General features: G+C 48.1%; 6 protein-coding genes across 6 annotated transcripts; 1 reads left to right on the forward strand and 5 right to left on the reverse strand.

Annotated features, from left to right (window-relative positions):
• Positions 1-648: 648 nt before the first annotated feature.
• Positions 649-2,747, reverse strand: AO090103000274 (sodium:neurotransmitter symporter family protein; the record flags this gene model as incomplete). Its single annotated transcript, XM_001826803.3, has 2 exons — positions 649-1,092; positions 1,158-2,747. 2 exons carry the CDS (start codon positions 2,745-2,747, stop codon positions 649-651), a joined length of 2,034 nt encoding a protein of 677 aa, XP_001826855.1.
• Positions 2,748-4,192: 1,445 nt separating this feature from the next.
• On the reverse strand, positions 4,193-5,050 carry AO090103000273 (uncharacterized protein; the record flags this gene model as incomplete). The annotated part of the gene is made up of 1 exon (XM_001826802.1): positions 4,193-5,050. One exon carries the CDS (start codon positions 5,048-5,050, stop codon positions 4,193-4,195), a length of 858 nt encoding a protein of 285 aa, XP_001826854.1.
• Positions 5,051-6,646: 1,596 nt separating this feature from the next.
• On the reverse strand, positions 6,647-7,572 carry AO090103000272 (uncharacterized protein; the record flags this gene model as incomplete). The annotated part of the gene is made up of 2 exons (XM_023233359.1): positions 6,647-7,145; positions 7,481-7,572. The coding sequence occupies 2 exons, from the start codon at positions 7,570-7,572 to the stop codon at positions 6,647-6,649; spliced, it is 591 nt and encodes a 196-aa protein (XP_023093887.1).
• Positions 7,573-7,631: 59 nt separating this feature from the next.
• AO090103000271 (uncharacterized protein) lies at positions 7,632-8,762 on the reverse strand (the record flags this gene model as incomplete). Its single annotated transcript, XM_023233360.1, has 1 exon — positions 7,632-8,762. The coding sequence occupies one exon, from the start codon at positions 8,760-8,762 to the stop codon at positions 7,632-7,634; it is 1,131 nt and encodes a 376-aa protein (XP_023093886.1).
• Positions 8,763-9,111: 349 nt separating this feature from the next.
• AO090103000270 (uncharacterized protein) lies at positions 9,112-10,070 on the forward strand (the record flags this gene model as incomplete). Its single annotated transcript, XM_023233361.1, has 2 exons — positions 9,112-9,211; positions 9,385-10,070. 2 exons carry the CDS (start codon positions 9,112-9,114, stop codon positions 10,068-10,070), a joined length of 786 nt encoding a protein of 261 aa, XP_023093885.1.
• Positions 10,071-10,527: 457 nt separating this feature from the next.
• AO090103000269 (uncharacterized protein) lies at positions 10,528-12,186 on the reverse strand (the record flags this gene model as incomplete). Its single annotated transcript, XM_001826798.3, has 1 exon — positions 10,528-12,186. The coding sequence occupies one exon, from the start codon at positions 12,184-12,186 to the stop codon at positions 10,528-10,530; it is 1,659 nt and encodes a 552-aa protein (XP_001826850.3).
• Positions 12,187-15,254: the final 3,068 nt, after the last annotated feature.

Genomic DNA, 15,254 nt, shown 5'->3' on the forward strand with positions numbered 1-15,254 from the left:
TCCCTCTTGTGCTTGAGCTGTGTGCCAAGTCGTCAACCGATGGTGGCTCTTGTGGCGTACTCTGCTGTCTCCTCGTTTGCTGGCTCCTGGGAACTGCACGAGGATGCTCCTCGTACGTACATGACAAGGCCACATCTTGCTTAGTACACTGGTTGCATGGTTGGGACCGGTCGCATCGGACTTTACGACGACGACACTCGGTACAAGAGTACGCGGGCCGTCGGCGTTTCCGGATCGGCTGGGATGGGCTGTCCATTTCTTCTAGAATTCCGGTAACTCTGCTCGAGATCGCAAAAGACTTGAATCGGCGGGCGTCGCGTTGACGGGAAATGATGCTTATCTCCGAACTGTCAGCCGATGAGTCCCGAGACATTACATAATCTTATGCCTGAGGCTGACATACGAATGAAAGTGTCCATAGCGAATTAAATAGATAGATAGAAGGTAGACGTAAGTCATTTGAGCGGATGTATTATCACAGGTACCATGATCTATATTGACAATATATATTTTCCAATAATAGACAGTCTTTGTGATGGGAGTTCCATATTAAAGAGTTGGTTCACATCTAATATATAAAACTCTAACATAGCGCGGTAAAATGCAAGGACATCGACTATATTTACACGCGAATCAAACATGCCCTATTCATAACTTCATTCCCACATGACCACTATGTGACTTAAACTCTAAGGATTGTATGTCTCCGAGAGCGGATACTGCCGGGACCGCTTCAATCTCCGTGCCATGAAAGGAGGTCATGGCTGGTTGCCCGAGATCTTGCGGACGGGGCTCGTTCGGAATAGTTCCTTGCGTGCTCTCGCCGTAGCGGCTTGGTGGAATGAAACAATCATAGTAGCGTGGTAGGACGAGACCCAACAGCATGGCCAGCAGGCAGAGATGAGCCAGGATGAAACCAGCGATCATCATAGGATCATACCGCAAAGTGTGGAACTCTGGGTAGGCAAAACTGAAAATGATAGCCAGAACGGGGGCACTGATGTACCGGAGGAGCACTGGCCAGAAGACAGGAATCTTCCAGTTTCGGCCGCCACCGATGATTTGGTTGAGGTCGCGGCGCAGTTGGTTGCCCTAGAGTGAGAGTGGGACGTTAGTGAGTATAGGGCAGATGGTAGGTATATCTAGGGTCAACTTACCGAATAAAATACCAAAAACCAGAACCGACGGAGGACTGCGTTTCGATTCCAGAACCTGGCTGCCTCCGCCTCCGGCGTCGTTGCGATACAAACCGCGACAGCAACAGAGACAATATACAATCCAAAGCCTGCGCCCGCTCCGACAGACGGATTTTCGGTTCCATGACCCACTGAAATTCCGACAATCTGTCCACCAAAATAGCCAAAATTATACACAACAAACGCTGGTAGCCCTGTTTGGCCAACCACGTCGGTCCACCGGTAGACCGTGGTGGCGCCGACCAGCTCGGACCATACTACGAATATCAAGGCGATATTGTTGATCCACCGATCGATACCGTCTAGCAAATAGAAACCAAACTCGGTGCAATAGGGAAGACATAGCAAGAAGGAGATCAGAGTCAATGCCGTTACGATTATCGGGCGCGAAACCTTGAGGCCTGAATCGACAGCTAGGGTCGTCACCGCGTCCAGCATCACAAATGCCGAACTAAACCCGAGCACCACAAGAGTAAAGAAGAGCAGAATCGCCCAGAAGTTTGACCCGGGCATGTGAAGGACTGCTTCAGGCAACGTCAAAAAGCCAACCACGAAGGCACCCAGTCGTTCGCCCTCTTGTGGCCACCGTCTTAGGTAGCCCACCACACCGAAGACGGCGAACGCCGCAAAGTTCTCAAATAAGACATTACTGCCACATATGAGGATGGCATCCATTACGGCATTAGAATGCTTCGCATTGTAGGAGGCATAGGAGGTAAAATAGCCGAACCCAATCCCCGTAGAGAAGAAGACTTGCCCGACAGCTGTCTGCCACACTGTCCCGGATGCTAGCTCTGAGCTTCGCCAAGTCGCCCAGAGTAGGCGTACACCTTCGCTGGCGTTCTCTAGACTCAACGATCGGCCGACAAAAATAATGGTGGTGACAATCGGCAAACCCATCGTCCAGTAGACCACGCGCCCCGTCAGCCCCACGCCGCGAAAGATCGACACCCAGATTAGGAACCAAATGAAAGCGCTCCAACCCACGGTCTCTCCGATTACAGCAAGCCCGGGATATTTGGTGAACGCGACCACGTCCTTGTTGCCTTCACTCAAGCTCCCTTGCACGGGATCAACATTATGAATGACATCTCCCATATAAAACTCTTCAATTCGACCTTCCCATGGCAAGGGACTGTAGAATGAATTGCGAAAATAGTTCATAATCCAAGCTAGGTTGACAGTGAAGTACTGTGTGACAATGAAGCTGACCAGGATCGGGCCCAGTCCCACGCCCTTGAGCCGTCGGTTGATATTGTTGAACGCGATCACGCTGCCTCCGCGGTAGGCCTGACCGATCGAGATTTCGAGGATGAGGGCGGGGATGGCGATAAGGAACACCGCTAACAGGTAAGGAATGAACCACTGCAAGCCATAGTTGTTATACACGACCGACGGGTATCGTAACAGATTTCCTTGTCCTGCGCAACCACCCATCGCTGCTAGAAGAAAGGCCGCGCGAGAGGGCCATTGATCGCGCCCATCTTCCGACTTTGGGGGCGGTGGCGCCAGCCATCTCGCGATCTTTTTCAGGTACGGCACAAGAACCATTGTCGCTACGCTTTGAGCTGCAGAGTGTAGATGCAGTCTCAATCCTGATGCTCACATATGCATACCGTCAAGATTGAATGGATATATGAATGTCTGGGAGCGTACATTCGCCCCGCCCTCCCGGGCGTTATCACATTATGTGTGGCAATGGCCATAGGGCGAGAAGGCGGAAGATTCTTTTCATCTGATCTTGGTGCCTACGAAACCGGCCGTAGGGGATGCTCGGCACAGGGCCAAGCTGCTTGGCAAATTATTATCTCAAAGAATCCCGGGCCTTGGGCCCATGCCAAGGGCTTGGATATCAGCAAGACCGTCACTGTCACCCTATCGTTAAACCCCCCGCTTGCCCTGAGTGGAATCGATGGTACCATAGCATGGGGCAAAGGCGACAGAAACCAAGAAAGCATATCGACGAGATTACTGCTCGTTCTCTTGGCATGATGGCAGTATGCGACAGCTCCTTGTAGTCGCAAGCTGAGTCAGCTTTCCCTCGATGGCTCGTTGGATACGACCCTACATGACTCGCAGATGAGGTTAGCGAGAGAATTTGAAAGTGCTTCTGGTGAGATAAAACAGGAAGACCTTATGCTGGCTAAGGCTTCCATGGAAGAAAGTCTATCATCCCTGACGGCGCTTGGCGATTTTCCGACAAGATTCATTGTGTCCTCACCAATCCGACCTCCAAAATAAATGATTCAGATATTGTCAGCGAAATATTTCAAGACATCCTCAGGCTTCGGACTCTCTTCCTATCCAATCCCATAAGAAATACCCCGGGATATCTTTGGTGGAGAGAAACTTGTTCATTTTCATTGAAATGATTGTGGGAGAAGAAAATCACTCAGGAGAAAGTAAAGCGCTAGGCCTATTTGGGCAGCTTGAACAAAAAGCCTCTGAGCTGAGGCCCGATACTATAATCTGTGAACAATTTATTGTACGTTTACTACGTATTGTCACAGTGACAATTGGCCAGTCAATGGACCCCAACTGTCATTGTCGATGTATTGAAATGAGAGTCCTGCGATAAGCGCTTCGTTCGCTCGAAATTGCACTGTCTCCTGGACAATTGGGAAGGTTCGATAGACCCACTGTCCGTAAATCACTGGAGCATTGGGCTTCTTGGGTTCATACCAATCATTTGGCAAATTGGATATTGTAAAATCATTCTTCCTACCAGATATGTCTTCATGAACTCGATAGGTTTAGCTCTCATGGCCTAATCGACTGAAGACCTATCCAAGGCGTGATGAATAGCTTGGAGGTTCAAAGCGTTTCGTAATACCATCAATGTCATACTGCTACTCGACGGTTATGTGTTCGTATGATCCTTCTTTAATCACCTTTGCAACTTTCGATCCCTAGTGACAACGGGGTCGACTATGGTTTAGAGGTCCCTCAAGCCCAGTGATGGTTGCAATAAATTGCCTCCAAGTCAAGCATATCCCCTATAACTGCACAAGCTCCACCACAGGTCGATGCCCGTTTTCCTTTCCAAGCCCAGCCCGCTTCCTGCCTTCTGCAAAGGCCTTTAAATACTCCTTATCCTCAGTGTATACCAATAGCCTATCAATACGGCCCACAATACGTAAACATCCCAGGTTCGGCACTGCTTCCAACTGCTCAACGCCAAACAGTACCAGTGGCTCGCACGGCCTTCGAGACACAGCATACTGCGGGATACCTTGGCTTTCTGCATCCGCGAAATCCAACAACTCGTCCTCCGTCCGTGTATCCGTGATCAGCAATTCCACAACGTCAATCTGATCCATATATGTCAATTGCTTAGCGAGGTGCTCCATGTTGCCCTGGTTCGAGAAACATTCCGATAAAGCCTTGCTCCAGAAGTGGAAGGTAAGTCTCCGAATATATTTGCGTCGTTCATGGCTCATCGCATATAACCAGTTGCTAGCCTTTGCTATATTTCCCGATACGGCGAAGAATGTTGACGAGTAGAAGAATGGCATTGCTTCCTCGTATATTGTTTTGCAAGTGGCCAGGATGGCGAGAAACAGATGTCGGTGTTCGCGGTATATATTTCGTCGGGACTGTTCCGTCGCTGAGCAGTGCTTATAGTCCATTTCTGCGTATTCGCTTGCATTTGGAGGCGAGGGTCTGTGCATGTAGACCTCGAATGCTTTCGAGAGACGCCACGACCTTTCGGTGCTGTGTGGCAGATCGCTGTCCAGACATGCCTCACCCACTCGGAGACGAGTGTGTGGGGCGATGCCAAACAAGTGTCGGTAGATTTCCAACCGCAGTTCGGACGGCAGTCGCAGGAGGGGTGATGGTGTTTGAAGTGACATAATGTGAGTCTTGGTTTGCAAGCAGGAGTACAGTGAAGAAATGGCGACGTTGAATTTATATGTCTTCCGCTTCCATCTTAGTTGAAGTAGCCAATAAGCGTTATATGCCTAAGCCTCATAATTGGGTCTAGGACGGTGCTCAGCCTCATCTTAGTCTACCACCTTGGCCTCTTATAGATAGTGTGAGGGCACACTTGTGCATCAGTGGTTCTAAAATTAGGGTTCTAATGCCAAGACTGGTACTTGCTTGTCGTCACTGAAGAACAAGTATCAATCATATCGTAATTAGCCACCGTAAGGTTTTTAATGTTTCCATCCCAGTATTACACTTATCTATCGATTGATTGATTTATGGTAGAACTGGAATGATCTACCTCGCATGTTGCGAGGCAAAGCTTTCGTGCTAATTCAAATAGCGTCTTTATCATCTTCTAGTTACTACCGGATTGAATTAGTTCATGATGTCTATATTCTACTGTGGAGCCTTTTACTCGAAGCTCCGGAATACATACCGTAAGCTTGTAGCGGCTAGAGTCCACGCGCTGCTACCATTCCGACGTTTTCCAGTCTTTTAGCGAAGGTGCCGTATAAATACTCCATTATGATGGCCGTGCCCCCATTTCCTGGCCAATTTCTCAAGTCTCAACACTTTGGGTCCATGTTATTGAATATTCCAGATACGTGTTTTACAGTGCTTTCTATGCTCTCCTGGTGATCATGTCTGTCTCTACAGTTTCATCTCCAGTTCCCATTGGCTTTCGCCCTCCTCATTCCTCTTTCTTGCTGTCCTGCTTGCTCAATATATGCTTTGGCTCTCATGCAAACCTGCCCAGTGTTGTTGCCCTGCAGTGGCTGTGGTGAGTTGTGCAGTTTGGTCAAGGACATGGCCATTGTCACGCGCTCAGATAGTAGTAAATGAACTAATATTTAAACTACTATGTAGCTATCGACGAGGAAATCAAGTAGAAGGGACAAAAAAGGAAGAAGAGAAAATAAGGCAATGGCCGTATATACACTCTCGCTCAATCCAGACAAAGAAAAGAAAACATCCATAACAAAGTAATCGTGCAAACGGTACAAATGGGAAACAGCAGCGCCGTAACCCTTTGGGCAGTTGCATCGAGTGCTGTAGAATTTCTATCTCTGTCTGCCTGTTTAATATATTTTGGATCTGTGTTTTAGTTATGCTCTTTATGATTGTATAAGTGGTTGGGCTACTGAGACGTGGCCCTGACTACCCCTTTCTTCTTTCCACCCTCTACTGCGAGCGACAACTGGGGGGAACAATGTTGAAAGTAGTATCAATTGATTCCGCGTAAATCTAACTATGCTAAAATACTTTGTCCTTTGGGCATCTATTAACAGCAGCGTTATATTTCGAGGATGTTCAAGATTCACGATGGCGTATAATTGCCTGGATTCATTACTTTGCTAGTCTACCGGACAAAAATTGAATGGCCCGCTTATTGCCAATTTTGAGAGACGGGTACTATTAGGGTTATGCATAGGCAACCCCATACATCCATTTTCAGATAACGAGAGACAGGGAACTAGTAAAGAGAGAAAACCAAAAGAAATAACATGTAAATGAGCAGATTAGCTGGAACCGGCAGGAACCGGGAAGCTGCCTTTGGCGGAATCTCCAATAGCCTTGTACAGATCGTACGGCTTGGATTTCGAGTTCGGCGTCCACTGCACGCCAAATGTCTTGGTGATGCCCTTGTAAACCGCCGTGACGATCACGAAAATGGGCTCGTTGCTCTTGAGGGCGTTGCTGCTGGCCTTTGCTTCAATCCGGGTGATGCGTGGCAGGAAATCGCGCCACGCCGTGACCTCGCCCTTGATGGCTATGATGCCGTTGTCGAAGTCAGCTTGCAGACTGTTCAGGACGTGCTCCACGGTATGGACGGCGTTTTCCAACTTTGTGCACTCCGCTCGCTTGTTATCGTACTCTTGCTGGAGTACTTTGCGCTCGTTGTTTTCTTCCAACTCTCTGATTTTATTATCGTTTTCCTGGATGATTTCCAAGATGTTCGATTTGTTTGCGTCGAGTTTACCCTCTGCATCACGGATGGCTTTCTGCTCCTTGGAATTACTGTCGAGGAGTAGATTCAGCTGGTCTTCCTTTTCCTTGACCTTCCGGTCTTCATCATTGACTACTGCGCAAATGAAGGCATCGACCCCTCCTTGCCTGAACTCTTGTACAGCCGTAACGGCTTTTGTAAGATCCTTAATCGCAGAGTTGATTTCCTGCATCAAGGCATTGTAGGCGGGCCAGTGAGTGAATTCTACGAATCCTTCTTCTGCCTTAGTCACTCCCACCCAGGCAGCCGCGGCTACATTCAAATCCCATTTAGCTTTGTTCACACCTGCTTTCTGAGAGACATTAGTCACAAAGGGGAAGAAGGGAAAAAAAGGTTATTGACTCACCAAATTGACATCAAAGCTTTTATCCAACCATGAGGCATTGTTCCATCTGTCATCCCAGTCATGCATTGTTTTTTGAGCTTTTTGGAAATCATCTAGGAGTAGGGTTACCACCAGTCAGCTTGGAGCGGCCAAGGAATCAAGGCTTTCATTTTCACTCACTCCATGTATCTTCTTTGTGTTGTTTGAACCACGCAAGGGCAGTCTCTTTCTCTCCGTAGTTCGTCCTGTGTGTTGCCTCGAGGTTTTCCTTTTTGGTTCGGTAATCCCGTTCGTCGTTTTCCAATTTCCTCAGCTTTTCCTCATATTCCCGGCGTTTCCTTGCCACTATTTCGTTGCGCTCTTCTTGCTGCTTTTTTAATTCGTTCCTGTACCTCTTCTCTGCGTCTTCTTTATTCTTTTTGGCGTCCTTAACATCTTTCTCCAGGGCTGCGAGCTTATCATTGTTCTCCTTCACTTTTCTCTTTGCCTCCTCGAGATCGTGTTGGCGTTTCTTTTCATGCTCCTTCATCCCTTGGTCGCGCCTTTCCAAATCCTCCTGCAACGATTTGAGCTCCTTGTTCTTTTCACTCAGCTCGTTTTCTAGTTTCTGCTTAGCACTATCGAAACCTTGATCCACAAGTTTCTGCGTTCTGTCCAGGAACGAGTTCACCCCATCACAGATCAGATCAAACAAGTCTCCCTCTATCAAGGCCGAGAAATCTAGGTTCACCTCAGACAGGCTCTTGACTGAGCCAAGGCTGGCGTTGAAAAAGAAGTCAATCTTGTATTGCCCAGTGAATTCAAGAAGCAGGTGGGCATTGAACATTGGTGGCAGCTTTTGTAAATCAGCATCTACCAACGCCAACAGTTTGATGTCATGATAATGGATCATCCCATCGACCTTGATCTTCTGCTCATCCTGGGTCATGGCAATGTCGAATGTCGCCGGCTTCGTCACATCACTGGCTGCAGACACTTCGAGCGCACCAAGCTTGAAGCGGTCAATCGAGCCCTTACCGGTAAATCCCGAGTCATCAACTCGTGCATCAAACTGGCCAGTTTGGTCAAAGATGGTCACTGACGCACTGGCACTGATTCCCCGGGGGTAGGATTTGCCTCCAATCCCGACACCCGATGAGATGTACAGGCTTCCTTGATTGATTATGAAAACGTCCTCGCCATTCCCGATCTTCTGCAACTCTTTAATTTCCGTAAGTTGGCCAGCGTAGCGGATAATCTTGCAGACGTTGAACTTGTCGACTGACACGCTTAGCATTTCGCCATCCGTCTCGCTGACCTTCATGGCCACACCAGCTTTGGTTTCCTCAATTTGAAGTTTGGCAATTATTGCAACGTCTCTGTATTCAATTATTAGCTTCCGATACCCAGCGGGAAACAGAAAAGAACTTACGAAGGACCCTGTTCCGCCACCGTTGCATAGTCGAAGCCTGACTCGCCACCAATTTCCTCGAGAATAATATGCTTACTGACATTGAATGGGTTAATCCATGGTGTTGTGGTTCGCCTTGGGACACAATCAGCTATCGAGCAATAGAACATAAAACATACATATGAAGACTTACAGAGAAGCACTTGCATTCACCATACCACCTTTTACCATAATCTCAACGTCCAACGGCTCTTGATCGGGCATGAAGATCTTAAGTGTAGCACCGAGTGTTAACTTGGGATCCGTAGCGACCTCCATACCAGCAGTGAATTTCTCAAGGCCAAATTTGGGATGCTCCTTCGGTGAGTAGACCTGGGGAAGATGTCTGTGTTAGAAGAAAGCGTAGAAAAAGGAAGGGAAACACTTACGGAAAATGTTTCCGGCATTTCCAGGCCCACGGTATAAATACCCTGGCTGTAATTGACTGCGAGCTTCAGCGCCAATAAAGAACGCTCGTGATTGACATTGAGCTTAGCTATCGGCATAGGAGGCTCGATTATTGCCCACAGCGAGATTCCTACAAGAGAAGCGGTGAATAGATTAGTAGACGTTCACCAAGATGTAGTAAAGTATGGTATACAACGACGTACCATCCTTGATAGTATAGCCCTTCACATTGATCTCGCCGTTGTCTACATAACCCTTGGACGCAGCCACCAGAGCCACATTCTTAAGGGTAAAGTCAAAATCGGTGTCCTTAACGTTATGGAAGAGTTCCGACAGGTTGAATCGATCAACAATGCCATACACAAGCCATTCTCTCTTCTTGGTCTGAGCCTGGCGTCCGTAGAACAGGCCTACCCTGAAATTACGTCCGGAGTAGTCGATGTCACCAGTCACCGAGAACTTGCTCTTGCGGTTGCGGAGATTCTTGTCAATGACCTCTTCCTTCTTTTCGATCTTGTCGTTTTCTGCGCTGGGGTCAATAGAATCGGGCGTCTTTGCTTTAGAGTTAGCAGCCTTTTCCTTGGGAGCATCTTCGATGGCCTTGGATTCTTTCTCTTTCTCTTTCTCATCTTCTTCCTTCTCACCCTGATTGGTCTTGTCGATCTTTGGCGGCTTGGCCCCAATTTCAATATCCAAAGCTGCCTTCTTCACGGTAATTTCCGTGCCTTCAATCTTGAAGTCAGTAACATCACCGTGTATGGCCAACCCAGCTGAACCAATCTTGATTGCAGCGTTCGTACTGTAATGTTTGTTGAATGTGACCTTGCCCGATAACTCGAGTGCCTTGTCAATCATGTCCCGGGACAGGCGGAGATGCACGTCATCGAATTTCAGGTCATTGCCGTAGGCATCGAGCGGAGAGAGTTCTGGTGTACGGTCGCCACGGATCTGCGCATAGGCTTGCAAGAGCTGGCTGTAGGTGAAAGTGCCGACTTGGCCAAGGAGGTAGCTGTCATCTGTTGTGGTTGGGAGGGGTTTGTTACTCATTGGCCCAAGTAAATGGGAATGGGGTACTGACGATATACATACCCCTGGACAGTTTTCCTTGAAGTTCAACCTTGATATCCGCGAAACTGACATTAGCAGTTGTATTGAGTTGGGCTGTACTGGCAAAAGAGCCAGCCTCGAACGATGCAGTGAAATCGGGCTCAGTCAACTGAAGGAGCAGGAATTAGCATTCTGAGTAGCATTTGGAATAAATGTACAGAAGCGGACAAAGTCTTACATTCAGGTTCTTGACACCAAACGCATTTTTCCAGTCTTCAGCCGTTATATGCACCTTATACAAAGCCTTTGTAGTCTCCTGTGGGTCCCTCTCCATTCGGTATTTCACCCACAATGGCTTTGTCGCCTTGGGTAAGTTGATGAGGCTGCCTGTTCCCAGGATGCATAGACCGAACTCCCAGGTTTTCTCGGGTTTGGCGGGTGCTTTTTGATCGGCCTTTTCATCAATAGCAGCGGTGTCGTCCTCTTGGGCTTCTCCCTCGCCCTGCTTGTCATCCTTCGCGTCTTCTTTGCCCTTTTCCGTGGACTCTTTAGTGGCCTTCTTGGAGACTTCCTGGGAGCTCGTGGCCTCGGCTTTCTTTTGGGCTTTATAATCGCTTGCCTTGCTGGCTATGCCAGTGGCCTTGCTGACCTTTTCGGTGGCCTTGTCTGCTACCTTGCCCGCTTTCGACTCTGGCTCAGTGGCTTGCTTTTCGTCCTTTGCTTCCGTGGCAGCATCGTTGGACTCATCCTTATCCTTATCATCTTTGACCTTCTCCTGCTTGTCCTTTTGCAATGCCAAAATCTGAACATCCACGGAATCAAAGGCCAAAAAGTCCCAGACCTTGAGCTTTCCGTCCACCAACGTGGCACTCAGAATAAGCTTGGTAATTTTGGGTGCCTTGGTCCAGTCTCTTTCATCGCTAAGATGAGCCGAGACATGCAGCTTCGACGGCGCGTCCTTGTCTCCGTAGATGCGCCTGAGCATGTCCGCTACAGGCTGGAGGTGACCGGTGCACAGAACATCACCTTCCAGACGCAGCCCCTTCTTGTAGAGAAAGTCATTGTCAGCCTCAGTATAGGTAAACTCGACATTATTTATAGGAAGTTGCTTGATAGGTTCCATGTCGATGTGTGGGAAGAACTTAGCCAGTGGCGAGTGCTCGAGTTTGGATAGCGGCTTGTTCTTCCCGGCGTCAAAGGCAAAGTCGCTGAACCTGACCTTCTCGCGCACGGTATCGCCATTGTAAACGTACAGCTTTCCCGTGAGTCCCTTGATGCCCCAGAAGTTCTCCAGGTCTCCGCTCAGCGAGTAGCCGTTGATTATATCGGCCGGCATGGATTTGTCCGCGTCGGTGGCTTCGTCGGCAAAAGAAGAAGCCCGTACAGGATCGGGTGCTACATGGCTGGTGAATTGGAAATATGATGTCGGGCTGGGGGGTGACAGAAGCAGCGTCAGATGGTCGGCGTTTACAGGAGCTATGAGCAGGCTGTTGGCCTTGGGGGTCGGCTTGGTAACGGCAGGAAAGGCCCGGAGAGGCACTTCAGCGACTGTATCCTGGTCCTTTGCAAGCAGAAGAGAAAGGTTCTTGACCACTGCGCCACCAACCACGAGGGTATTGTTTTTGGCGGCCGCCCTCCGCAGCTGGGAAGTGGTAGTTGGGTCATTGGGGCCAACCTCGATGTCTTTACGAGTGGGTAGGCTCCGACTGTCAATGATATTTTTCACGAACGGATGCGAGTCAAAGCGTTTGATGGCTCCGCTTGCTTCCAACAGGTCGAGCTGTTTCTTGAGGGTCAAGTCTCCGGGGTTGGAAAGATCCACCCCTGTCTTCGACGCGGTCATTTTGTGTAGTAAAGAGAATGGTATGTAGTGGATGTAATGTCTTTAAGAGGGTCTGGTCGGTCTGGCCTTCCGAATGGGAGTGGGAGATGGCCATGGTATATATAACAGCAGCAGTAGTAGCAATGACGGCCCCTCCTCCTCTCCATCCGACCGAAACCACGTACACAAATATCATTAGCTGAGAAGCAAGACATCTAGCAAGCAATTCCAAGAATGCAACATGATTTACCGGTCAAGCTGCAGCTTGACATCGGTGCTGGTTCAGCTCGAAGATCTCGGTGGGTCTGCAAATGCATGTTCGTATTAGGGCTTGGATGTTCCCGTGTTCAATTCTGAAGTGGTACTTTGACAATAATTTAACTACTGTGTGCTTACATGTATACACAGGCAAGGAAACAATAGCTGACAAGAGTACTATATTCAGTATACAGGGTCCTTGTAATCAGTTGGTGCTGAACTGCTGATGGAGCATGCGTGGAGAAGCTGAGCTGAAGCGAGAATACAATGCCCTACTATTACGTGTCCATGCATGAAAGTGGACCAGATTATGCAACCAGAACATATAGACGTAACCTGGAAGTTAAATTCAGGTGCTGGACAGACTTGCCGGCTCAAGTATCCGGATCTTGAATTTCTTCACATCCCTGTTTTAGGTGTCAGTTGCCTATTTGGGTACCGTATTCGATCACCGAGCGGCCACGAATTCCGCAGATTATCCTCCGTAGTATTTTCAAACGCCCCTTATGCCTTTTTACCACACTCTATATTATGGAAATTGAATCCAATGAAAAGTGAATTGAATTGGCATTAGATACCTATAAAAAAGGCGAATTTTATAACCCTACAATCAGTGTCTTTGGCCTTTAATATCCCCTCAACTACTCTCCGACGGCGGATAGGTGGATTAACCTTATAAGGTGAAAGAAATGCTAATTAGCAGAAACTATTAAGAACTGAGGAATATACTCTATTAGCATAAATTCTAGATATAGCTAGACATAGTCTACCTTTACAATTATCAACTGTCTACCATCTTACCCAACTTCTTCTCCCTGCCCACCTATCTTCCTTGCAGCCAGTTAAAAAAAAAATACTGGGTTAGGCGCCTTATTTCAACGCCAGAGTCATGTCAAGGAGCAAAATGGGAAGCATTAGTTGTGTCAATATACAGATCCATAGTCTCCGCAGTGACAGTGAATTACTGGATATAGTATAGCATTCCTAATCGGGGAAAGCCGCTTGGCAACATTGTGCGTGGGTCTATATGTAGCCTTCTTGTCTTCCTGTCCTCGCTGCTTTCCCATCTTTCGATGCCGTGTCGACTCAGACCAACTTGAGCCAGTTTTGCTATTGGGCTAGACTTGCTGTACCCTGCGCTTAGCCACCCCGTTTTACTGTAGTGAGTCGGGATCATCTCGCATCACTTCTTGAACTGTCGTCTCATCGATTTTTCTTGACTTTTTAGCTGACCACGGGAATACAACAGGACTTGACGTGACCACGAAATTACCAGGCTGATTCATCTGAATTAGCTGGGCTTTTTCATCTATAATAGAACGGTATCACCTCCCGGGATATATCGGGGCCTCTCCAGTAGCTCTGATGGATCAAGAAGTCTGGCTCAGCAGACGACAGCCATGCCATCGGTTCACCTTCAATTCCAGCAGTCCACCCATATCAATTTGCAGGTGGCTAGACGCTGGCTGAAGTGTGATTGTACGTGCATGAAGTAGCTCATGCAAGGCTGGAATATGAGTTGGCTTCTGCAAGGCTGACATTAAGGCATCCATGCGCATAAGCACTAGCCGGCATTTTCGCCTTGTACCATTCAGCTTCGCGCAGAAGATGCAAGGGTGATATATGTACACTTCCTCAATACCTCCCCCAACTTCTCCCATTTTCTATGTTTATCATTGCATTTCCTATGGCAAGATGAGCGTTATTCAGATACCTTCTCCAGTCGGATCAGAACGCACGGATGTCAACGACGAAGAAATACTTCCTACGGCAGATAAATATTCATGGGTTCATTATGTTCAACGATCAAGACGTGATAGATCGGTCATTCTGCAGTTGGATACCATATTGTCATTTTTCCGTTCAGGGACCCCTACGCTACCCCTTTCTAATACCGATCCCATTACGGCTCGTTCAAAGGAGCAAAATATTCCTCTGCGGCCTCAGCCTATCCACGTCCGAAATCGTGGCCGATCAAGGCTCTTGACCACAGACGGGACCAGCGATCAGGTCACAGAAGGTAGCCGCAGGCAGCGATCCATCTCTCCCTGGCAACCGGTAGTTATCGACTCGCGACGGATATCACACGTTAACCGTAAGAAGGAGATAGAACAAGTTCTTAGCCCATTACTTGCGGAAAGCACAAACAATGTGCTTTTGCTCTGCTGGGGAGACAAGGACCGCTGCCACATTATTCCAACAAGTATCCGCCACGAAGCCGACGAAGTGAATATCTGGGAAAGTATCCGCGCAGCATGGTACGCACGCAGAGGTTATTGGAGAAGATACATCCCCCTCTATGGAGTCCAGCAAGTGGACATCGTCGAGGTATGTCTTCACACAAACAATAGAGACACCACTGCTCATTCTGCCTTTCTATAAACTAGGTCACAATGGCAGGATACGAATCTGTATCCCTCGGGGGGGAAATATCCGAGGTTCAGTACCTTGGCTTGTATCGTGAAGCTGAGCCAGCAAACAAAAGGAGTGAACTCGAGGATAATATTGCACACTACGAACCACAGGACTTTCCATGCCAATATAATCCGTCAACAGGTAAAGTGAATTGCGCTAGAAATTACTGCGTATCGTGCATAGCGGATGATATAGAATGCCCTGAAAATCGTCTATATGATTCACAACGTCAGTTACTTCACCTTATAAGGCGACCGTTGTTGACCCAGGCCTTTTCAAATGAAAATGTTGCGAATGGAAACAGCCTTCTCAAGAATGAGAAGTTGCTGTATAGTCATAGGTAAGGGACCCAAGGCGTACTTAAGAAAACCAATGGTTAATGCCCAGTAATAGTGATATGCTAAAGAAACTTGATG

The sequence above is a fragment of the Aspergillus oryzae genome, chromosome 8, assembly GCF_000184455.2.
Source record: "Aspergillus oryzae RIB40 DNA, chromosome 8".
In the NCBI taxonomy this organism is placed as follows: Eukaryota; Fungi; Ascomycota; class Eurotiomycetes; order Eurotiales; family Aspergillaceae; genus Aspergillus; species Aspergillus oryzae.